The following is a 16,352-nucleotide window of genomic DNA, read 5'->3' as shown; positions in this document are numbered from 1 at the left end:
CGGCGGCAGCAAAGAGCCCCCCTAAATGGACTCCAGGCTCAGGAGCAATGCATCTTCATCTCGCTGCTTCACACTCCAGAAAATAGGCTAATCGCCGGCCCACCGCTCAGCCCACTAATCTCTGAAAACTCACATTTACTTCAGAGTTCTGGCACCTGTCTTATCTGAAGGGGGGGGGGGGGGGGCCCCTCAGTCAGTTCAACATTTGGCCTTGAATTAGAGGAGAACCAAGGCTGACCATTGAACAGGGGGCTGAAAATCCAAATGCAAGTGACGTGCCGGAAAACAAGGCGGTGATAAATGTTTTCTCTAAGCGCTACTTCCTCTCCTATAATTGAAAGGTCAAGCCTCTGAAATCAAAGTGCATTCACACCTGCAGACTGTATGTGGATGAAACCTGTCATGTGTCAAATACAAAAGGGCTATACGTATAGAAACCAATCCACGTCTAAGAGGCTTCCCATCCTCAGCAAATGAGGCAAAATCCTCAGAATCTCCTCATTGTTTTAACGATACACCTGAACCCTATCATGTTGCTATGAGCAGAGGAGATTCCTGCAGCCACCGCTCCCTCCGGTGGCATGGGATAATAAATGACTCCTCATGAGCGTATTACCATGATGGCTGATTTTTTTTTTTTTTTTAAACTTCAGGCCTCAGTAACTGGTTGGTTTGAACACTGATGGCTCACTGAAGCCCCCATGTGGACGGAAGTGGAACTTTTCACCATCACAGTGTTCCTGAGTCTCTGCTGCCTTCCTTCCATTTTTATACATTTCAAATGTAAGTGATTACCAACCAGAAGTGCCAGGGGGTTGTAGCTCAGCTGTAACACTTTACTTTAAGTCCCTTTATTTAACATTTAAAATCACATCATAAATATTTAATTAAGGGTTTATAATATACTGTATTGTGTTTGTACACAGATATGGACATTTTTAAGTTTTCACCAATGTACAGTATTTGTAATCAATTAAAAATGTCTTCTATGAAAACATTTTATATTATTACAGTTGTGTTTAACTATATTGTCATTCGTTATGTTTATACAGTAGCCTACACATATAGGTGTCCACAGGACATATTACAGCTGTTACAAAACACTAATAACTTGTATCTGTTATAATAAGCATGTATTAGATGTTTATGTACTGCTTATAGATGATTAACAGAAGGACTTAAAGTAAAAGTGTTACAGGATTACAGATTATATAGAATTGTATGGAATTTAGTATATTGTCATGTTCACCAACAAAGTCACACAGGACACACCTGCCAGCGATTTGAGTGTATGAAAAATAGCTAGCAAGTTAGCAGAGAGGCCAAAGTAGCTCGTATCGATAACAGGAATATCTAGGTTCCATCACTCCAAGCTGTGCTGGTGTTAGCATGAACATCTTTCAGACCTGCTGAAACATCTCTGATGTCTAAAACCTTCTTTCATTTAGTCATTTCTGTGTCCTGTTGTTATTAGACATGTCTGAACTAACTGTGGCTCTATGACACTGTATGACATTACAGCGGTGTGGTATTGCTTTATTCTGTTTAATGAAAAACCAAAAACTCTATTCATAGCTCAGCATTGTTCACTCCAGAGCAAGAAATATAAATGCATATTCATCCATCAAACCACGCAAGGCAAATAAAACTCATGTTCATTTAAATAAAATAACTGAAGATTAAAGTATTTTTCTCTGAGCTCATGGTTTAATGGTTGCTGAAGGAGGTTTTTTGTCTCTTTGTGTCTACATTGTGCGTCGCTGCCTCGTCCTGGTCTCGTTTGGCACCTCGGCCCATTGCCGCCGCTCCGGTCCTCCTATTCTTGCTGTTCCCCTCAGAGCTGCTTCCTCTCGGATGTCTCAGCTCCCTCTTCTCTCTTCTCTCCTCCATCCCTCCAATCTCCTCAGCAAAGAGGGTTTTCAGTGCAGGAATGAGTCTGGGGAGGATTTTAAAGTCTCCACAGCGAACCTGAGAGAGGAGGAAATGGAGAAAATGGTCAGGAGACCGCACCAGGTCTGAATGTTAACTCCTGAAGGAGAGAGGCTCACAGGTACTGTGGTAGAGGACAGAGTCTTTTCTCTCAACCTACTTCTTTTCAGCCTTTTATCTAAAAGGAATCGAAACTAAAACTAAAACAATATGGAGGTCCTGAATGCAGCTGTTCAGGTAAACATACTGTTTTCAGACTTTTCCGTCCGAGGTTCCAGTTTCAGGTCTTTTTAACACAACAGCAGAGAAACCAGTCAGACAGACATGAAAACACCACAACATGCAGCATCATCTCAAATTAAATATTTATTTCTGAGAGTTTTAACAGCAAAAGTGACTTAAATTTTCAGATTTCGAAAGGGATTCACACAACTTTTAAGACTGTGAAAAGTCAAAATGTCACATTTATTGTGAAACTATTTCAACAGGCTTCATCAGCAGACCTACTTTTAAGCCGAGAGGAGGAAAGTTCTACACGTCCTGAGGATAAAATCATCTTTCTGAGCTCACCATGTCAACAGATCCATCTCTATGGCATGTGAGCAAGTGGGTGCGAAGAAAGCTAATAAGTGGACCTTGAGTTGGGATTACTTACTCTGCAACTTTGCTGATTTCAGATCACATTTTATTGAAGTAAGGTTTTCTCATTTCCTGTTTTCGGTCCAAAAATATCTGATCAAACTATAAATAAAACAAAACTATGAGAATCTGAAAAAACTGTTGAAGCCAGTTGTAGATAATAAAGAGTTTTCAACACTCATTTCAGTCTCCACTCCATGAAACAGTCGTGGTGTTGACCTATTGAAAAGTACACTCAGCAGGTACTGTATTAGGAACACCTGTACATCTGCTTAGTCATGCCATTATCTAATTAGCCATTATGTGGCAGCAATGCAATGCATAAAATGTATATCTGAATGTACTTGTACAGGCTGGAAAAAGGATTTCCCTAATCACAATTTGTACTTTGCAGAAGTGTTGGTAAAACACTTGTGTAGATATACTATTATTATTTACTATATTTGTCAATCACTGCTGGATGAACGAACACTGTTACGGGAAGTTACTGAGTCCACAGTTCTACTTACTCTCATGTGGTCAAACGATATTCCCACTCTGTCGGTGAAGTCCGCACTGAAGAGTGGGATCTTGGCGTAGCGCTGGCTGAAGTGGTTCAGCATGATAAAGTCGGCATTCATCTTCATGCCGATGCCGATGGCCTGGGAGGTCGTGCTGTCAGAAAACAAGAGGCGTAAAGTCAGATGTTTACGTTACGCTACTTTCCCACTGAAGCAGTATTTCACTGAGGGAAAGTTTCCGTGGGAATATTGTTTTTCTACAAATATAAAAGATGCTTTCGTGAAGACAGATGCTCACTCGTCCTCCATAAAAAGCTGCAAAAATCAATGGCAATTGTCTGTGGAGAGTTAGGAAATTTAACAAGCTACTCAATGGATAACTGCGACCTCCAAGAGCCAATAAAGTTTCTTTTGTTGGCTGACACAGGGCTTTAACTGCTGCAATCTTCCTTTTCTCTACCATTTTATTCATTTACTCACCTGTGCCTCTTCTCTACAGCTTCCTCCTCCATCCCATCCTCCAGCGTGGCCTCGTGTATTAGTAAGGTTGCGTTCTTCCCTGCAGAAGAAAGAGGCTTGAATCACACACGAGCACTTACAGTCTCTTCCTGTCCCGCAGGAAATCAATCAGGTAGTCGGCGTAATCAAGAACTGGCACGCCCTGTTCGTCTGCTGAGCCGAGCCATCTATAATGAACAGGCATGGGATATACTCGCTGTCTGTGTGGATGCTCTGCTTGGACTGAATCCAGTCAAGCAATTTAAGAGGAGTCAATGAAGTGGGATCCCGCAGGAACCATTAGAAGAGCCTGGAAGCTGCGAGAGTGATCGAAAGCATTAAGAAATATCGGATAAATTATTCAGAACAACCCGTGTAGTCGAGCTACGGTTAAGATGACCTTTATATGAATCTCTGAAATATTGAAAGAACATGCTCAATTTGCTATTACCGACAGTGCGTCTGTGTAGATACACCTCAGTGAAATATGGACTCTTATCACTGTGAGTGGTACAAACCAATGTGTACGAATCCATCACAGGGCATGGTGTCACCAGAGAAGGCCAGTTTCCAGCCGGACTGGTGAGTGAAGCTGCAGGCGAAGGCGTTCTTACAGTGATGCACTGTGCACGTCTGGAACTGAGGCACAAGCAAACAAACAAAATGATGAGCAACTTATAAAAAGTCTTTAATACTGAAAGACGTCAGGCTCCAACAGCTGCAGACCTTCTTCAGATCATTCTTCTCCAGCAGCGCTCTGATGAGTGACTGTGTCCACTGTGTGGGCGGCTCAGCCTCATCACTCAGAAACATGTTCGGGACGAGACTGAAAAGCAGAACAGAGGACGTTAAAGATGATGACAAACCAATACCAAAAGTCTGCGGTCTTCCTAACGGCCCCGTGAGGCTGTAAGGCTCATTACACATCTGGAGTGGTGGCTGGATGAAAAACTTTTAAAGAGAAGCAGAAGGAAACAGCGTGTTAGCTAAATCAAAGGGGGACACCTCTGTACGGTGGCCACTGAAGGACATCTCAGATTGTCCAGACATCAGACATCAAGCTCAGCTTTCACCAGTCTAAGCTGGACTCACGCTCCACTGCGCTTTGAGCTTGATGATCAAAAAGTCCCAAAAATGTAAGACGTAAGTAGAGCTGCACAATTAATCTTAATCACAAAATGGCCAAATGCCATATCCAAATCACAGGCGCTGTGATTTCTTTGATAAAGATAAAATGTTTCACAACAGACCCAGGCCTGCAAATCATATTCTCCAGATATAAAGGAACATACTCGTTTGGTACAAAAATTAAAAAAAAAAAAAATCGCATCATCATCATTTCTATATTTTTTTCATCAGTGAAAATTAAATACAAAAATGACTTTCCCAACTCATGTGTTGCAGCTCCACACCCACTGTTTCGTACTGAAGACAAACGGGTCAAAATACAGTTGTTTTCTTAGTCATTTCCTCAAACAGCTGGGATCTGTAGTTTTTATCCAACGCTACTCAAACAAGAGGAAACAGTGTATTTGTTGGGGACTACTTTCAGTGGCGGATTAATACAGATTTATTGCTCTAGTGAGTATTTACAGCAGGCTGGTGTGTGTGGGACTGAGTTAAAATAAACTACAGCGGGGGCGTCGAGTGTCGCAGTGGGTTGAGCAGGCGCCCCATATGTAGAGGCTACAGCCCTCGCTGCAGTCGGCCCCGGTTCGAATCCCGCATCGACGGCCCTTTACTGCATGTCATTCCCCCCTCTCTCTGCCTCCCCATTTCCTGTCTCTCCACTGTGCTATCAAATAAAGGCATAAAAAGCCCAAAAATATACTTTAAAAAATAAAAAATAAAAAAATAAAACTACAGTGTGTATTAATGGTGATGAAGCACCCGGTGTAACAGTGTGGCTCATTGATTGTTTTACAGTGCAGTTCTACGGCAGAGGACTACGAAACATCAGGCTTTGATACACATGTGTTACTAGGCTCAGTTTATCATCAGAACTGTCCTTTGCCGAAGTGAGTGTACACTCTTTGACATTCTGAGAGCGTAACACTGAAGTTTGTGTTGTGATGTGACAACGCCTCTGTGTCCACATACATGATATGGTTCAGCATCTCCTCGCACTGGTTGTGATACTGGTTGAGCCACATCATGATCTGGCCTGGAGCAATCAGGTAAATGGGGCTGAACGTCTTTCCTAAAGTTGTCTAGAAAGATAAATATGACAAAGTCAGACAAACGTAATCATCTCGATTGTTCATACATACAAAAAAAGGAGGAATAACAAAGACTATTGACTGTTTAATACATTAATTGCAAAAAAATCTGAAAACATCAGTAAAATAGTAAAATAAGTGATGTCACTTTTAGAGAATGTATTAATATTAAAAATGCCAATTATTTTTCTTTATTTACCATTGCACGTTCCCTCTGGTACAGCAAATTCAGCAGCCCCTGAGACAAAAGCATTGAACATGAGGATTAGTAGCTGTGTAGAGCAGGTTTAGTTTTTAATGGTCAGTTCAACGTGGTGCACAGCTGCTTACTGTGTGATGGTCAGCGTGCAAGTGTGAGATGAAGACGGTCGATATCTTGGAGAGAGCGTCATCCACGTCGTCCCCGTAGTGTCTGCAGAGCTGACCGAAGGTTCCCTCTCCGCAGTCCAACAGCACCGACTGAGTCGGGCTACAGACAGGTACACACACACGTTAACAACAGGCCAGAGAGGAATGAAATCCATACAGGACACAACAACTACTAACAATGGACTCCAGCTTTTTTCTTTTCATTGCGCACTTTTTTTTTATTTGTCAGCTCTTGTGGCTGCTACATTTCTGAAATAAGAACTTGAGACTCAAGATTTAACAGCACCAGACACAACAGGTTCCTGGTGAAATCTCAGTGTAAATGTCAGTATTTATTCAGGGATCACTGTTTCACAAAAGAAAAAACTCTTAAACTTGTCTGGACCTGGATGGAGAGTCACCATGTTGTGGTGAATAACTGCTCCAATCATCATTTTAAGTTCAAGTCAAGATCCCGAAGTTTAAAATAATACGATATACGTAAGGCTGATCCGATGCATAGAACATTTAGAATACAATAATTTACCAGTTTATTAGGAACAGCTAACAGCTAAAACGAATAGAATCGAATGCAACAGTCCTGCAGTAAATCCTCCTTCATGAAGTTCATTATGTTTTAGGTTTAGGTTTTTGTTCAAACTGTTGGAGCAGTGTTGATGTGTTAACTTCAGTCATTTTGTAGGCTGTAGTTTGTGAACTGTATTGTGTTAAACTGAAAGGTGTTTCTATCATTTTATTTTTTTATTTATTTCTATTATTTTTATAATTCAGGTTAAGCTTCAGTAAAGACTGAAACTGTCATTTAGTATGAAAAGTTTTTTGTTCTAAAGAAATACATGTTCGCAATATTTATGTATATAATATTTTTGCTTTCCTGCCGCAAGAAAACGGAGGGAACGGCTCGCTGCAGTTTACTATCAACCTTTCACTTTTTGTTTGTTTCTGGTTCCAGATGAAGAGAGAAAGGCCTGTCTTCTCCCTGCTCCTTTTCAATCTGTGTCTATTATGTTTTTACAGATTGGAGCTTGCATTTTGTGTCAAGTTTTGAGCTGGAAGTGTAAACTGAAGTGATTGAGTCCATTTCAAGGATGAGTCATGTTGCAAATGGCCATTTGATAATCCAAATATAACATGGATTATAGTCCACATTTCAGGACCTCGATACTAATTAACTAAATACAACTGAACAAAACAAGACATCCATACCTGATATTAACTAAAGTGCCGCTGACATTTCTGATCTTCATTGGAAGAGCTGATCCTGTTCCCAGGAAAACCAACTCTGGGTATTTTTCGCCTCGCCCTGCAGAATGAAAACTTGTACAATCATTAAGAATGCAAAGGAAAAAAAAGGGGCAGTTTGATTTAAAATGGAAGAATTTTTTTTTTTTCCACATTAAACATCATTGCAGGAGCATCCTCTTCAATGCAATCTCTTTTTTCCTCAGCCTTAAAAACTAAAAGTACCCCTCCTGTGTTTTCCAGAGGAGAACTGACCGGAGAGCTCTGCTGCATCAGTGGAGCAAATCCTCCTGCACTCGTCCACTTGTTCCAGAAAGTTTGGGACCTCCGAAGCTTCTTTCACAAACTCCTCGGCGTTGCAGGAGGGGATGGCGTCTCTAATGAATGAGATACAGAGTCAAGAAGACACACACCACTGCCTGCAAACAAAACGCGAGGCGTGGAAAACAAGGATTCGTTTCACATCTGACCTTGACGTGCCTCTACAGTACTTGACAGAAACAGTGCAGAGAGAGAAAAAAAAAAAAAAACACACTGACACTTGTAAGACGAGTTTAAAAAAGAAGAAAGAGGCTGAGTGTAATGGTCCACTCCAGATTGTTTTCTGTGACAACGCAGCGCTCGGAGCTGCAGAGTAATGTCGGGTAAATTGGGGGGGATTGAAGGACAAACTAACCTTTGCCACTCCATTACGGGTCTGAGCTGGAACTTGAGCAGACACTCGGCTCTGACGTTGGGGGCGTGCAGAGCGGCCTGAGGCTCCTGAGGGAAAAAATGTTTTTGATGTTTTCGCCATGTACCACACCTGATTTATGACTTTGTGAACTCTGCCTTTAAAGCAAAGTAGAAATATATACGCTGGACTTTATTAGGAACACCAGACTAACACTGGGGAGAGCCTCCCTTTGTTCTCTGTGGAAAGATGTGATCTCAGTGACTTTGACCGTGACTGTTTAGGATCTCCTGGGATGTTCACCCACAACAGTCTGTAGAGTTCTTACTTCTTGGAGCCAAAAACAAAGCCAAAAACAAAAAAACAAAAAAACATCCAGTTCCACAGCAGCTGTGTGGAGGAAACACCTTGTTGATGGGAGAGGTCAGAGGAGAACGGACGGGTTGGCAGTAGCTCAGATAACCACTCAAAGCCAGGTCTGATGGATTTGGATTTCTGATGAGGCAGAGTTACAATTTGGCATCAACAGCATGAATCCATGGACCCAACCTGGGCACTTTGGGCCTTAACAGCAATCAATCATGGTTTGAATGTCACAGTCTATCTGAGTGTTGTTGCTGACCATGTGCTTCTCTTTATAGCCACAGTTTACCATCTTCTAATGGCTACTTCCATCATGATAATGCTCCATGTCACGAAGCTAAAGTCGTGTCAAACTGGTTTCATCTGAATCCAGCAGAACACCTATGGGATGTGGTAGAGCAGGAGGTTGTCACAACATGAACGTGAGAAATCTGCAGAAATTACGTGATGCAGTCATGACAACATGGAGCAGAGTCTCAGAGGAAAGTTTCCAACATCTTGTTCAATCCATGACACGAAGAACTGAGGCTGTTTGAGAGCAGAGGGAGGAGCTACCAAGTGTCAGTGTGGTGTTCCTAATAAAGTGCTCCAGGGTTACCTTTGTTTTGTAAGACTTGAGCTGTGGAAAGATCTCGGGGTGAATCATGTTGAGCTGAGCTTGAATCTTGTGACTTCTGATGTTGTGGACTGTCTGGGCTTGTTCGTTGAGGATCAGGTGTTGTGTTGTGGATGGAAACCTACAGACAAACAGAGAGAAAACTCTCAGCATCACTCTGTCAAAGTAAATGTCAAAAAAAAAAAAAAAAAAGAAGAAGAAGCAGGAGTCTGGTTTCAAAGTGGGAGAACTCAAACCTCTCCATCCACTCTTTGTATTGATCTGTTTTCAGAACAGACTCTGGAGTGATGTGGACCACCAGCACAGCCGGGTCCTCTGTCCCCCCCGTTTGGTGACTAGACGGGACGACAGAGTGACGTGAGATACAGCTTTTCACACACGCTCAGTGTAATCCAGATAAAGAAACAATGAGCTCTTAACATGTACAGCTCAGACGATCTGTTTTACCTTCTCAGTTGCTGATTGGTGCAAACGGCTTCGACAAACTCCTCAGACGGACACTCCACAATAACAAACACTGGTCCCGGGTCGGCGGGAGTACAAACCTGCTCAGGCCGGATCTACAAGAGAACAGCAGAACCGTCAGCAGGTACCGATACTGTCGGGAGCAGCAGTATCAGAATCAGAGAGTCCATCTTCATACTGCACCTCTTTCCCTTGAAACGTGATGCTGTTCCCAGCTTTCAGAGCTGAGATGAGCGGGCCGATGGCTGCTGTGCCTCTGTGGGAGAAAAGATTTTAAATAGTTAGTTATAGATAGCTATAGATTTAAAATGCTAAAACACATGAATGTAGAGCTGAGGTGATTAGTCAGGCTACCAAAAAATAACCGTTTTGATCCTTCAATTCATTTATTAAACAAAGAAACAAATGATTGATTCTCAAATATAAGGGTTTTGAATCTATTTGTATTCTGTGCTGCTGGTCCAAGAAAATAGGCAATTTTCTGTGGCAGTCTCAAAGATTTTCATTAAAATAAATGTCTGTTAAGTCACTATCTATCAACAAATGAGGCCCCGCTGCTTAAACTATTACAGTATGTGCAGTTTGAATTGAGTGTCTGCGATAGTTTGCTGCGAATGCAAACTGAACATTTCCTGCTGTTCTGCCTTCACATTTAAAGTATTTAACTGGCGAAACACAAGTTGAGTTTTATTATGAAGTAGTCACGGGAAATGCAATGTGTTTGTCAGTGAGCTCAGCACTTAATACTGTTGTTCTTCAAAAATGCATCTAAAAAAGAATGTATCGCCTGACAGCGGATCAGTTTGAAACATTGCAGGGAGAAGTGGAACAGGAGCCACGCTGAGCTGGTAGATTTAGAGCTGCAGGCGACAGGCTGCACACCTCCACCTCCTCAGCCAGGTAACTAACTGCTCTCACTGTGTCCAGCTGTTCACACACTCAGGCGGTGTGCAACATCCAATCAGATCACGGTTGCTCACAGAATGATGGGGAAAGGCCAATTACTGCCTGACTTCTTTATTAAAACGATGATATTTTGTTTTGCTGCCTCCAGAATCCTGTGACCTGTTGTATTAAACCATATTTCCCATTACCATGAGTTACTACAGGTGTTGCCAAATCAACCAGGACTGAAATCTTCAAGATTAAAGTTTAAAGAAGAAATCTCATTATCTGCATTATCAGAACCATTATTGATGGTTTATAGAAATAATAAATAAGGGCTTTAATAATAGTATGAAACATACAGAGGTAGAACATATAAACATACTACTAATACTACTACTACTACTAATAATAATAATAATGATAATAATAATAATTGCCATGATTGCAATGCAATACAATTTAACTGAAGTTGTAATAACTAATTTCCACAGAAACACTCTCACTCAAACCTATACTGATGATAATAACAAAAACTAACACACATTGATTCTGTATGGATCTGTTGATGAAATCATCATACCATGCATTGAGTGCAATGCAGCGTTAATATTTCAATCAATCCAACCTCACTGAGTCACCAACTGGACCTCATGTTAACTGTAATAAAACACCAATAACAGGTGTTTTTTCTTTTATTTGATGCAAAGATCCACTCACACAGGCAGACCGAGCTCCTGGGCTTGAGCCACCAAGAAATTTCCCTTCCTGGGATGAAGCTGTAAAAGATTTTAAAGAAGAAGAAGAAGAAAGTCAGAACCAAAGTTCCTCAGTTTGTACATCACACACAGGATGACGTTATATTTTCCTACCTTACAGATAAAGGCGACCACCAGAGACGTGTCTTTAGCTGCTGTTCGTCTTTCACCTACAACAAACAAATAATGATGAAGAGACACGATTCCACTTTATTCCGGGTGTAAGTGGCTCTTTAATTTCCACTGTGTTCCATTGTGAAGGAACCGTGACCTTCAATACCACACTCAGAAATCAAGCAATTTTAGACTCAATGCCAGCCTTCTTATGAATACATCAGTTTGACTTTATGAAACTAGGACAAAGGTTTTGGCCTTATGGGACAAAGAAGCACAAATTTAGACATTTAAACATTTAGATCAGATCAGTTTCCCTCTGAAGGTCCCCCTCAAAAACAGTTTATCTCCCTGGAAGTTAATTCAGACCCTGGTTGCTGCAGTGGAAAGGCAGGTAGGGGAACCGAGTTCCTCAAAAACAAGTTCCTACGGTGGAAACACAACAACCTAGCTTCTGATCAGGATTTCAAATTCAGTTTGTGCAAATTCCCAAAGCTCCACAGGTGGCCTCCAGGTGTACCTGACAGTTGGTTCCTGGACTCACCTGGACTGCCTGGATTGTCTCTGCAGCTGTCGAGGTGACCGTCACATTTCTTTGGAGAAGCCGGCCTTCGAGAGGGGCTGCCTGACCTGGGGGAGAGCTTCCTACTGTGACCCCTCGACTGGGCTACGGAGTGAAGATCGAACAAGAGTCAGCTGATGAATGAAAACACTTTGAGAAGTCGAGGCGAAGCAGAGAAGACTCATGAGCACAACATCTGAACTCACCAAATATTGGCACTTGATAAACTGCCATTGTGTCGTCTGTGTAAGTCTCTGCAGTGTACGGTCGAACCGCTGGGAGAACACGACACAGTAAACATCACTCTGATATAATATAAACAATTTAGTGCAGTTATCTAATTCAGCTCAGCAGAGTCAACATACACAGCTTGATGTCTTCCAGTGGTCCAGAAAATGACTTGATGGCGTTCACGTAGTCGTCCTTTGATAAAAAACAAACAAAAAAAAAAAAAACCAAGGCAGAGAAGAAGAGTCAGATGTGAAGTGAACATGTGTCACATGTAAAACTCCTGCAGGTGTGTTTGTACTGTGTGATTCGGTTTCTCACCAGCTGTGGAGGTCCAGAGAGGACACACTCAGGGACACCGGTGTCCTTCAACGTTAATATCATCCCTACAGAAAAGACAGCAGACATGGATACATTTAAAATATATATATCCTCAATTGCTGATATTGATTTAACTGATGAGAATATGACAAGAAAATCATCTATAGCTGTGGCCCTACCTGCAAAAATAAAGCTGTCCTTGTAGCTACTTTCACTTTATGTGGGAATATAATAACACACTGTATCATGGCATTGAATATTCAACTGTCAATGTCAATAAATGAGTATCTGATTAAAATCTATTAATATGTTTTTTCCCCCTCATTAACATACATTTTATTTTTTATTTATACTATAAATCTGCCATGTTAAAAATGTTAATAAATGTTTCATGTGCTTTACTGTATGTGGTCTAAATAAAAGTAAAGGTCCACTGTTTCATTTCAAAGTCTCATATTATACTTTTAATAAGATTCTTGTTATCATGATTTAAAAACAGACACATTCTCTAAATATATTAAATTATTAATGTAATGTATCAAATCAATATCTGCACTAATTTTGTTGTTTGGTACACGTCTAAGTTGATAGTATTTGTGGCCATTTCATGAAAACTTTCTACTGTCAGTTTTCATTTTAAACCTGCTGTAAACTGCTTATTTTTGGCCACTTGGGGGCAGCAGAAACCAGCTGTGAACACGACATAGACATTTTGTATCACCACCTTTAAGGTTGACATGAACTTCCAGCAGTTACAGGCCACATTATCATTCAGCTGGAGTCATGTTTGTGTCACCTGAGGACTCTCAGTCCAGAGGTCCCTCTCTTTCTTTTAGCTGGGTGTCTAGTCTCCACCAGCTTCTGAGGGAAACATCTGTCTCTTTAGCTGCTAAATGCTCCACTATGTTCAGCAGCTGCGCTCTGACTGAGTCTGTCTGCTTCAATACAGTGTAAGCAAACAGTGTTACCATGGACCGCTGCAGTCAATAACATGGATTATTTAATCTTCCAAATGATCAGACAGATGTGACTGACCTGATAAACCTCCCACGTTGTCCCAGCTCAGTCTGGTCAGGAAGATGTTGTCCAGGTGAGCAGCCTTCAGTCTGTCAAAGGAAAACACCTTCATATTAACCCTTTGTTTTTCCTTGTCCATCAAACCAACCGAGATGATGACAATGTGGTTACACCGTGATGGACAGATCATCTTACTTGTGTTCCTGCATGAGTCTCTGTGTTCCCTCACCACAGTTGAACAGGTACCTGCAGCAGAGAGGAGGGAAGGTTGAAAGGTTTTTTATGTGCAGATGATGAAACAAATATGACTGGTGGACAATATTACTGTGGTGTCACGTTGGGCCATCAGGGACTGTGCGATATTTGTAGGTTCAGTAATATTATTATGTCATTATTATGTTAATGTAATTCTAAAATATGACAATCAATTAAGCCTGCTCTGTTTTTTGGACCCCTGCATTCATGAAAGATCCACTTGAGAGTTTGAGCTTTTGGACTTGCACAAGACAAGACATTTGAAGACGTCACCTAAGACTCTGGTGAATTTTGACCATTTTTCAGTATCTTTTTGCATTTTATAGACTAAATGATTCATTGATTAATTGAATAGATAAATTAAAAAAATAAATAAAAATAACTTGTTTTAGCTAAAGAGAAATCTAGCCAATCACTTCTCTATTATTGGGGTACAAGACTGAGCTTTTACTTTTTCTTTTTACCATTTTCAGACATTTTCTGGACCCATTAATTGATAAATAGAAAAGTTAAACAAATCAATCAATAATTAATAACTATATTGCTAATACTTTAATAATAGTGTCAATTTCTGCCACTTCTCTTTAAAAGACAGCATTTTAATTTAATCTGCAACACTTTATAACTCATATACAGCATCTGTGATATCCTGATATCAGCTGATCATATTGGTTTACCTGTTTATTTTGGTTTATGTGTTAAGAATTGTAACAGTTTATACCCTCTTCTCTTTACAAGCAGTGGCAGAAGAAGTACTCAGATACTTTACTTCAGTAAAAGTGACCACACTGTAAAACTATTCCATAAAAAGTAAAAGTCCTGAATTTACTCAGGTATGTTACTCTAATAAAAGTATGTTAATTACTATCAGGAAACTTACAGTACCAAACGTAAACATACTCAATGCATAATATTGGCCATTATCTAATTAGACATTTATTTCTGATGCATTGATGTGTAAGCAAAATTTTACAGTTATTTAATATAAGGCTGCAAGTAATGATTATTTCATTATGGATTAATCTGCTGATTACTTTCTTGATCAATACATTAATTGATCTAGTTGCAAAACAAAAGAAAATTGTGGAAAATGTCTGTCACAACTACCCAGAGCTTCTCAAAACACTTGGAAGATGGCTGTTGGGCAGTGTAGTCTTTTACAGAGCATCTACAAATACAAGTTCCTCACATTTGTTCCACAGTTTGTACCTCAAAGGTGTGACAGGTGGGTCAGGTGGTTAAGGAGGCGTGCACATGTTTCTATAAACAGTACCTGTTGTACTCGGAGAAGACATAAAGTGACGCAGCATTATCTCTGCTCCCAGCACCGACCACCTGCAGGTACACTGTGGATGGTCCGTGAAGTTCTCCTCGTTTGTTCTTGGTTTTCAGTCTCCGCAGTGGCTCCTTCTGTTTGGCTTTCTTCGGACCCAGCAGCTGTCTCGTCCCCGGGCTATTATCACCATTGTTGTTGTTGTTTTTATTATTGTTATAAGTCGCCATTGTTCGGAAAAACTGGAAAACAGTGCGGGGATCGCAGCGTGCGAGCGGCGGTGGAGCCGCAGGAAGAATACTGCCTTTAACAAACAGAAACGTAAAGCACCTCAGCTTCAAATGCACCCTATTCATAATAAAAACGTCAGCCGATATTTAAAACAGCAAAAATCTATGAGTCACACGTAAAGCACTCAGTTGACGTTCGGACATACATTTCTACACGTTTTTTTGATACATTAATTACCTAAAAGACGCTGTTTGTATGTCCGGCAGGAGCTCAGAGGTTGGTTGACACATGTGACACTTCGTCCGGCAGCTAAAGATGACGTTTCCACATCTTGTCCCTCATTGGTTTGTGGGCTTGTTGAGCAGGTCTGTTGACCAATCATAGCGGCTCATGGAGGGAGGGAGGCGGAACTTCTTGTGAACATAAACAAACTACTACAAAATAAAACGTACTATATAAAAAAAATATATTTCACATGTTCAGCCGCTCTTATAAAGTGTTTTAATGATCAAATAACCCAAAATACCCTTTCAGAAAAAAATAACAGCGAGCGTAAATTAATTTTAAATGTTATAATATAAATAGAAAGATGTGTTTATTGTTGAAACATAACTTGTAATCATAGACGGAAGTCCCGGTCGCAGCATTATGCTTAGTCTGCACATAAGAAGAAGAGAGGTTGATGGAGACAGCGCCTCCGATCTGCCTTGGATGATGCTCATACTTGCTCCACAGTGGCTGCTTTTTTGCATCAGTGACCTTCGTGATTACAACCTCGAAATAAACTTCTGGGGGACTGTGGCCTCACTGCTGCTTTCAGAGGGTTATACAGGGGCCACACATGGTCTTATTGGTGGTGTTTAAGTATAAGCTTCTTAAATCTGTACACAAAATACATTTGAGTAAACGTATAGTAACCTCTACCACTGCCTTTAGGCACTAATATCAATACACAGGACTAATCTTTTGTTGGTTTAGTTATTGTTTGGTCTAAAAGTAGTAAAATTTAAGTACAATGATCCTAAAAATGCTGAGAAAACCTGTAAAGTTCTCACAATGTCTGTGTGAGGTTTGTAAAAAGGAAAATACAGAGGACATGACCTCAAAGGACTATATAATCTCAGCATCACTGCAGTTATTTAAGAAAACTAGAATTACCGGCTTGTGGTTGTATCCCTTCACCACTCAGACTAGT

The 16,352-nt window shown here is 40.7% G+C and overlaps 1 protein-coding gene across 2 annotated transcripts; it reads right to left on the bottom strand.

Moving 5' to 3' along the window:
- Positions 1-1,520: 1,520 nt before the first annotated feature.
- On the bottom strand, positions 1,521-15,455 carry elac2 (elaC ribonuclease Z 2). Of its 2 annotated transcripts, XM_023406977.2 has the most exons (25): positions 15,395-15,451; positions 14,927-15,230; positions 13,594-13,644; positions 13,417-13,487; positions 12,382-12,446; positions 12,198-12,255; positions 12,039-12,107; positions 11,815-11,937; positions 11,271-11,326; positions 11,119-11,177; positions 9,697-9,769; positions 9,496-9,608; positions 9,285-9,383; positions 9,031-9,169; positions 8,073-8,158; positions 7,652-7,773; positions 7,361-7,457; positions 6,116-6,254; positions 5,985-6,023; positions 5,667-5,776; positions 4,293-4,392; positions 4,085-4,205; positions 3,549-3,627; positions 3,078-3,222; positions 1,521-1,968 (listed from the first exon to the last, which is right to left on the bottom strand). In XM_023406977.2, the coding sequence occupies exons 2-25, from the start codon at positions 15,154-15,156 to the stop codon at positions 1,708-1,710; spliced, it is 2,505 nt and encodes an 834-aa protein (XP_023262745.1). In that variant the 5' UTR covers positions 15,157-15,230; positions 15,395-15,451; the 3' UTR covers positions 1,521-1,707. The 2 variants fall into 2 exon arrangements, with proteins under 2 accessions (XP_023262745.1, XP_023262744.1); XM_023406976.2 differs by having other exon boundaries at positions 14,927-15,455.
- Positions 15,456-16,352: the final 897 nt, after the last annotated feature.

This window comes from Seriola lalandi, unplaced genomic scaffold, assembly GCF_002814215.2.
Source record: "Seriola lalandi dorsalis isolate HSWRI2012SDOR001 ecotype SW California unplaced genomic scaffold, Sedor1 jcf7180002054322, whole genome shotgun sequence".
Lineage (NCBI taxonomy): Eukaryota > Metazoa > Chordata > Actinopteri > Carangiformes > Carangidae > Seriola > Seriola lalandi.
The sequence above is the reverse complement of the archived record's forward strand: the minus strand, read 5'-3'. Positions and strand labels throughout refer to the sequence as shown.

Bases quoted from the DNA above. Each gene is read 5' to 3' on its own strand.
- elac2 (XM_023406976.2), bottom strand. From the start codon at position 15,282: ATGAATAGGGTGCATTTGAAGCTGAGGTGCTTTACGTTTCTGTTTGTT. The intron at 13,645-14,926 runs GTACTGTTTATA...TCTCTGCTGCAG, and splicing joins GTCTTCTCCGAGTACAACAG to GTACCTGTTCAACTGTGGTG. The intron at 7,458-7,651 runs GTCAGTTCTCCT...TTCATTCTGCAG, and splicing joins TGATGCAGCAGAGCTCTCCG to GGCGAGGCGAAAAATACCCA.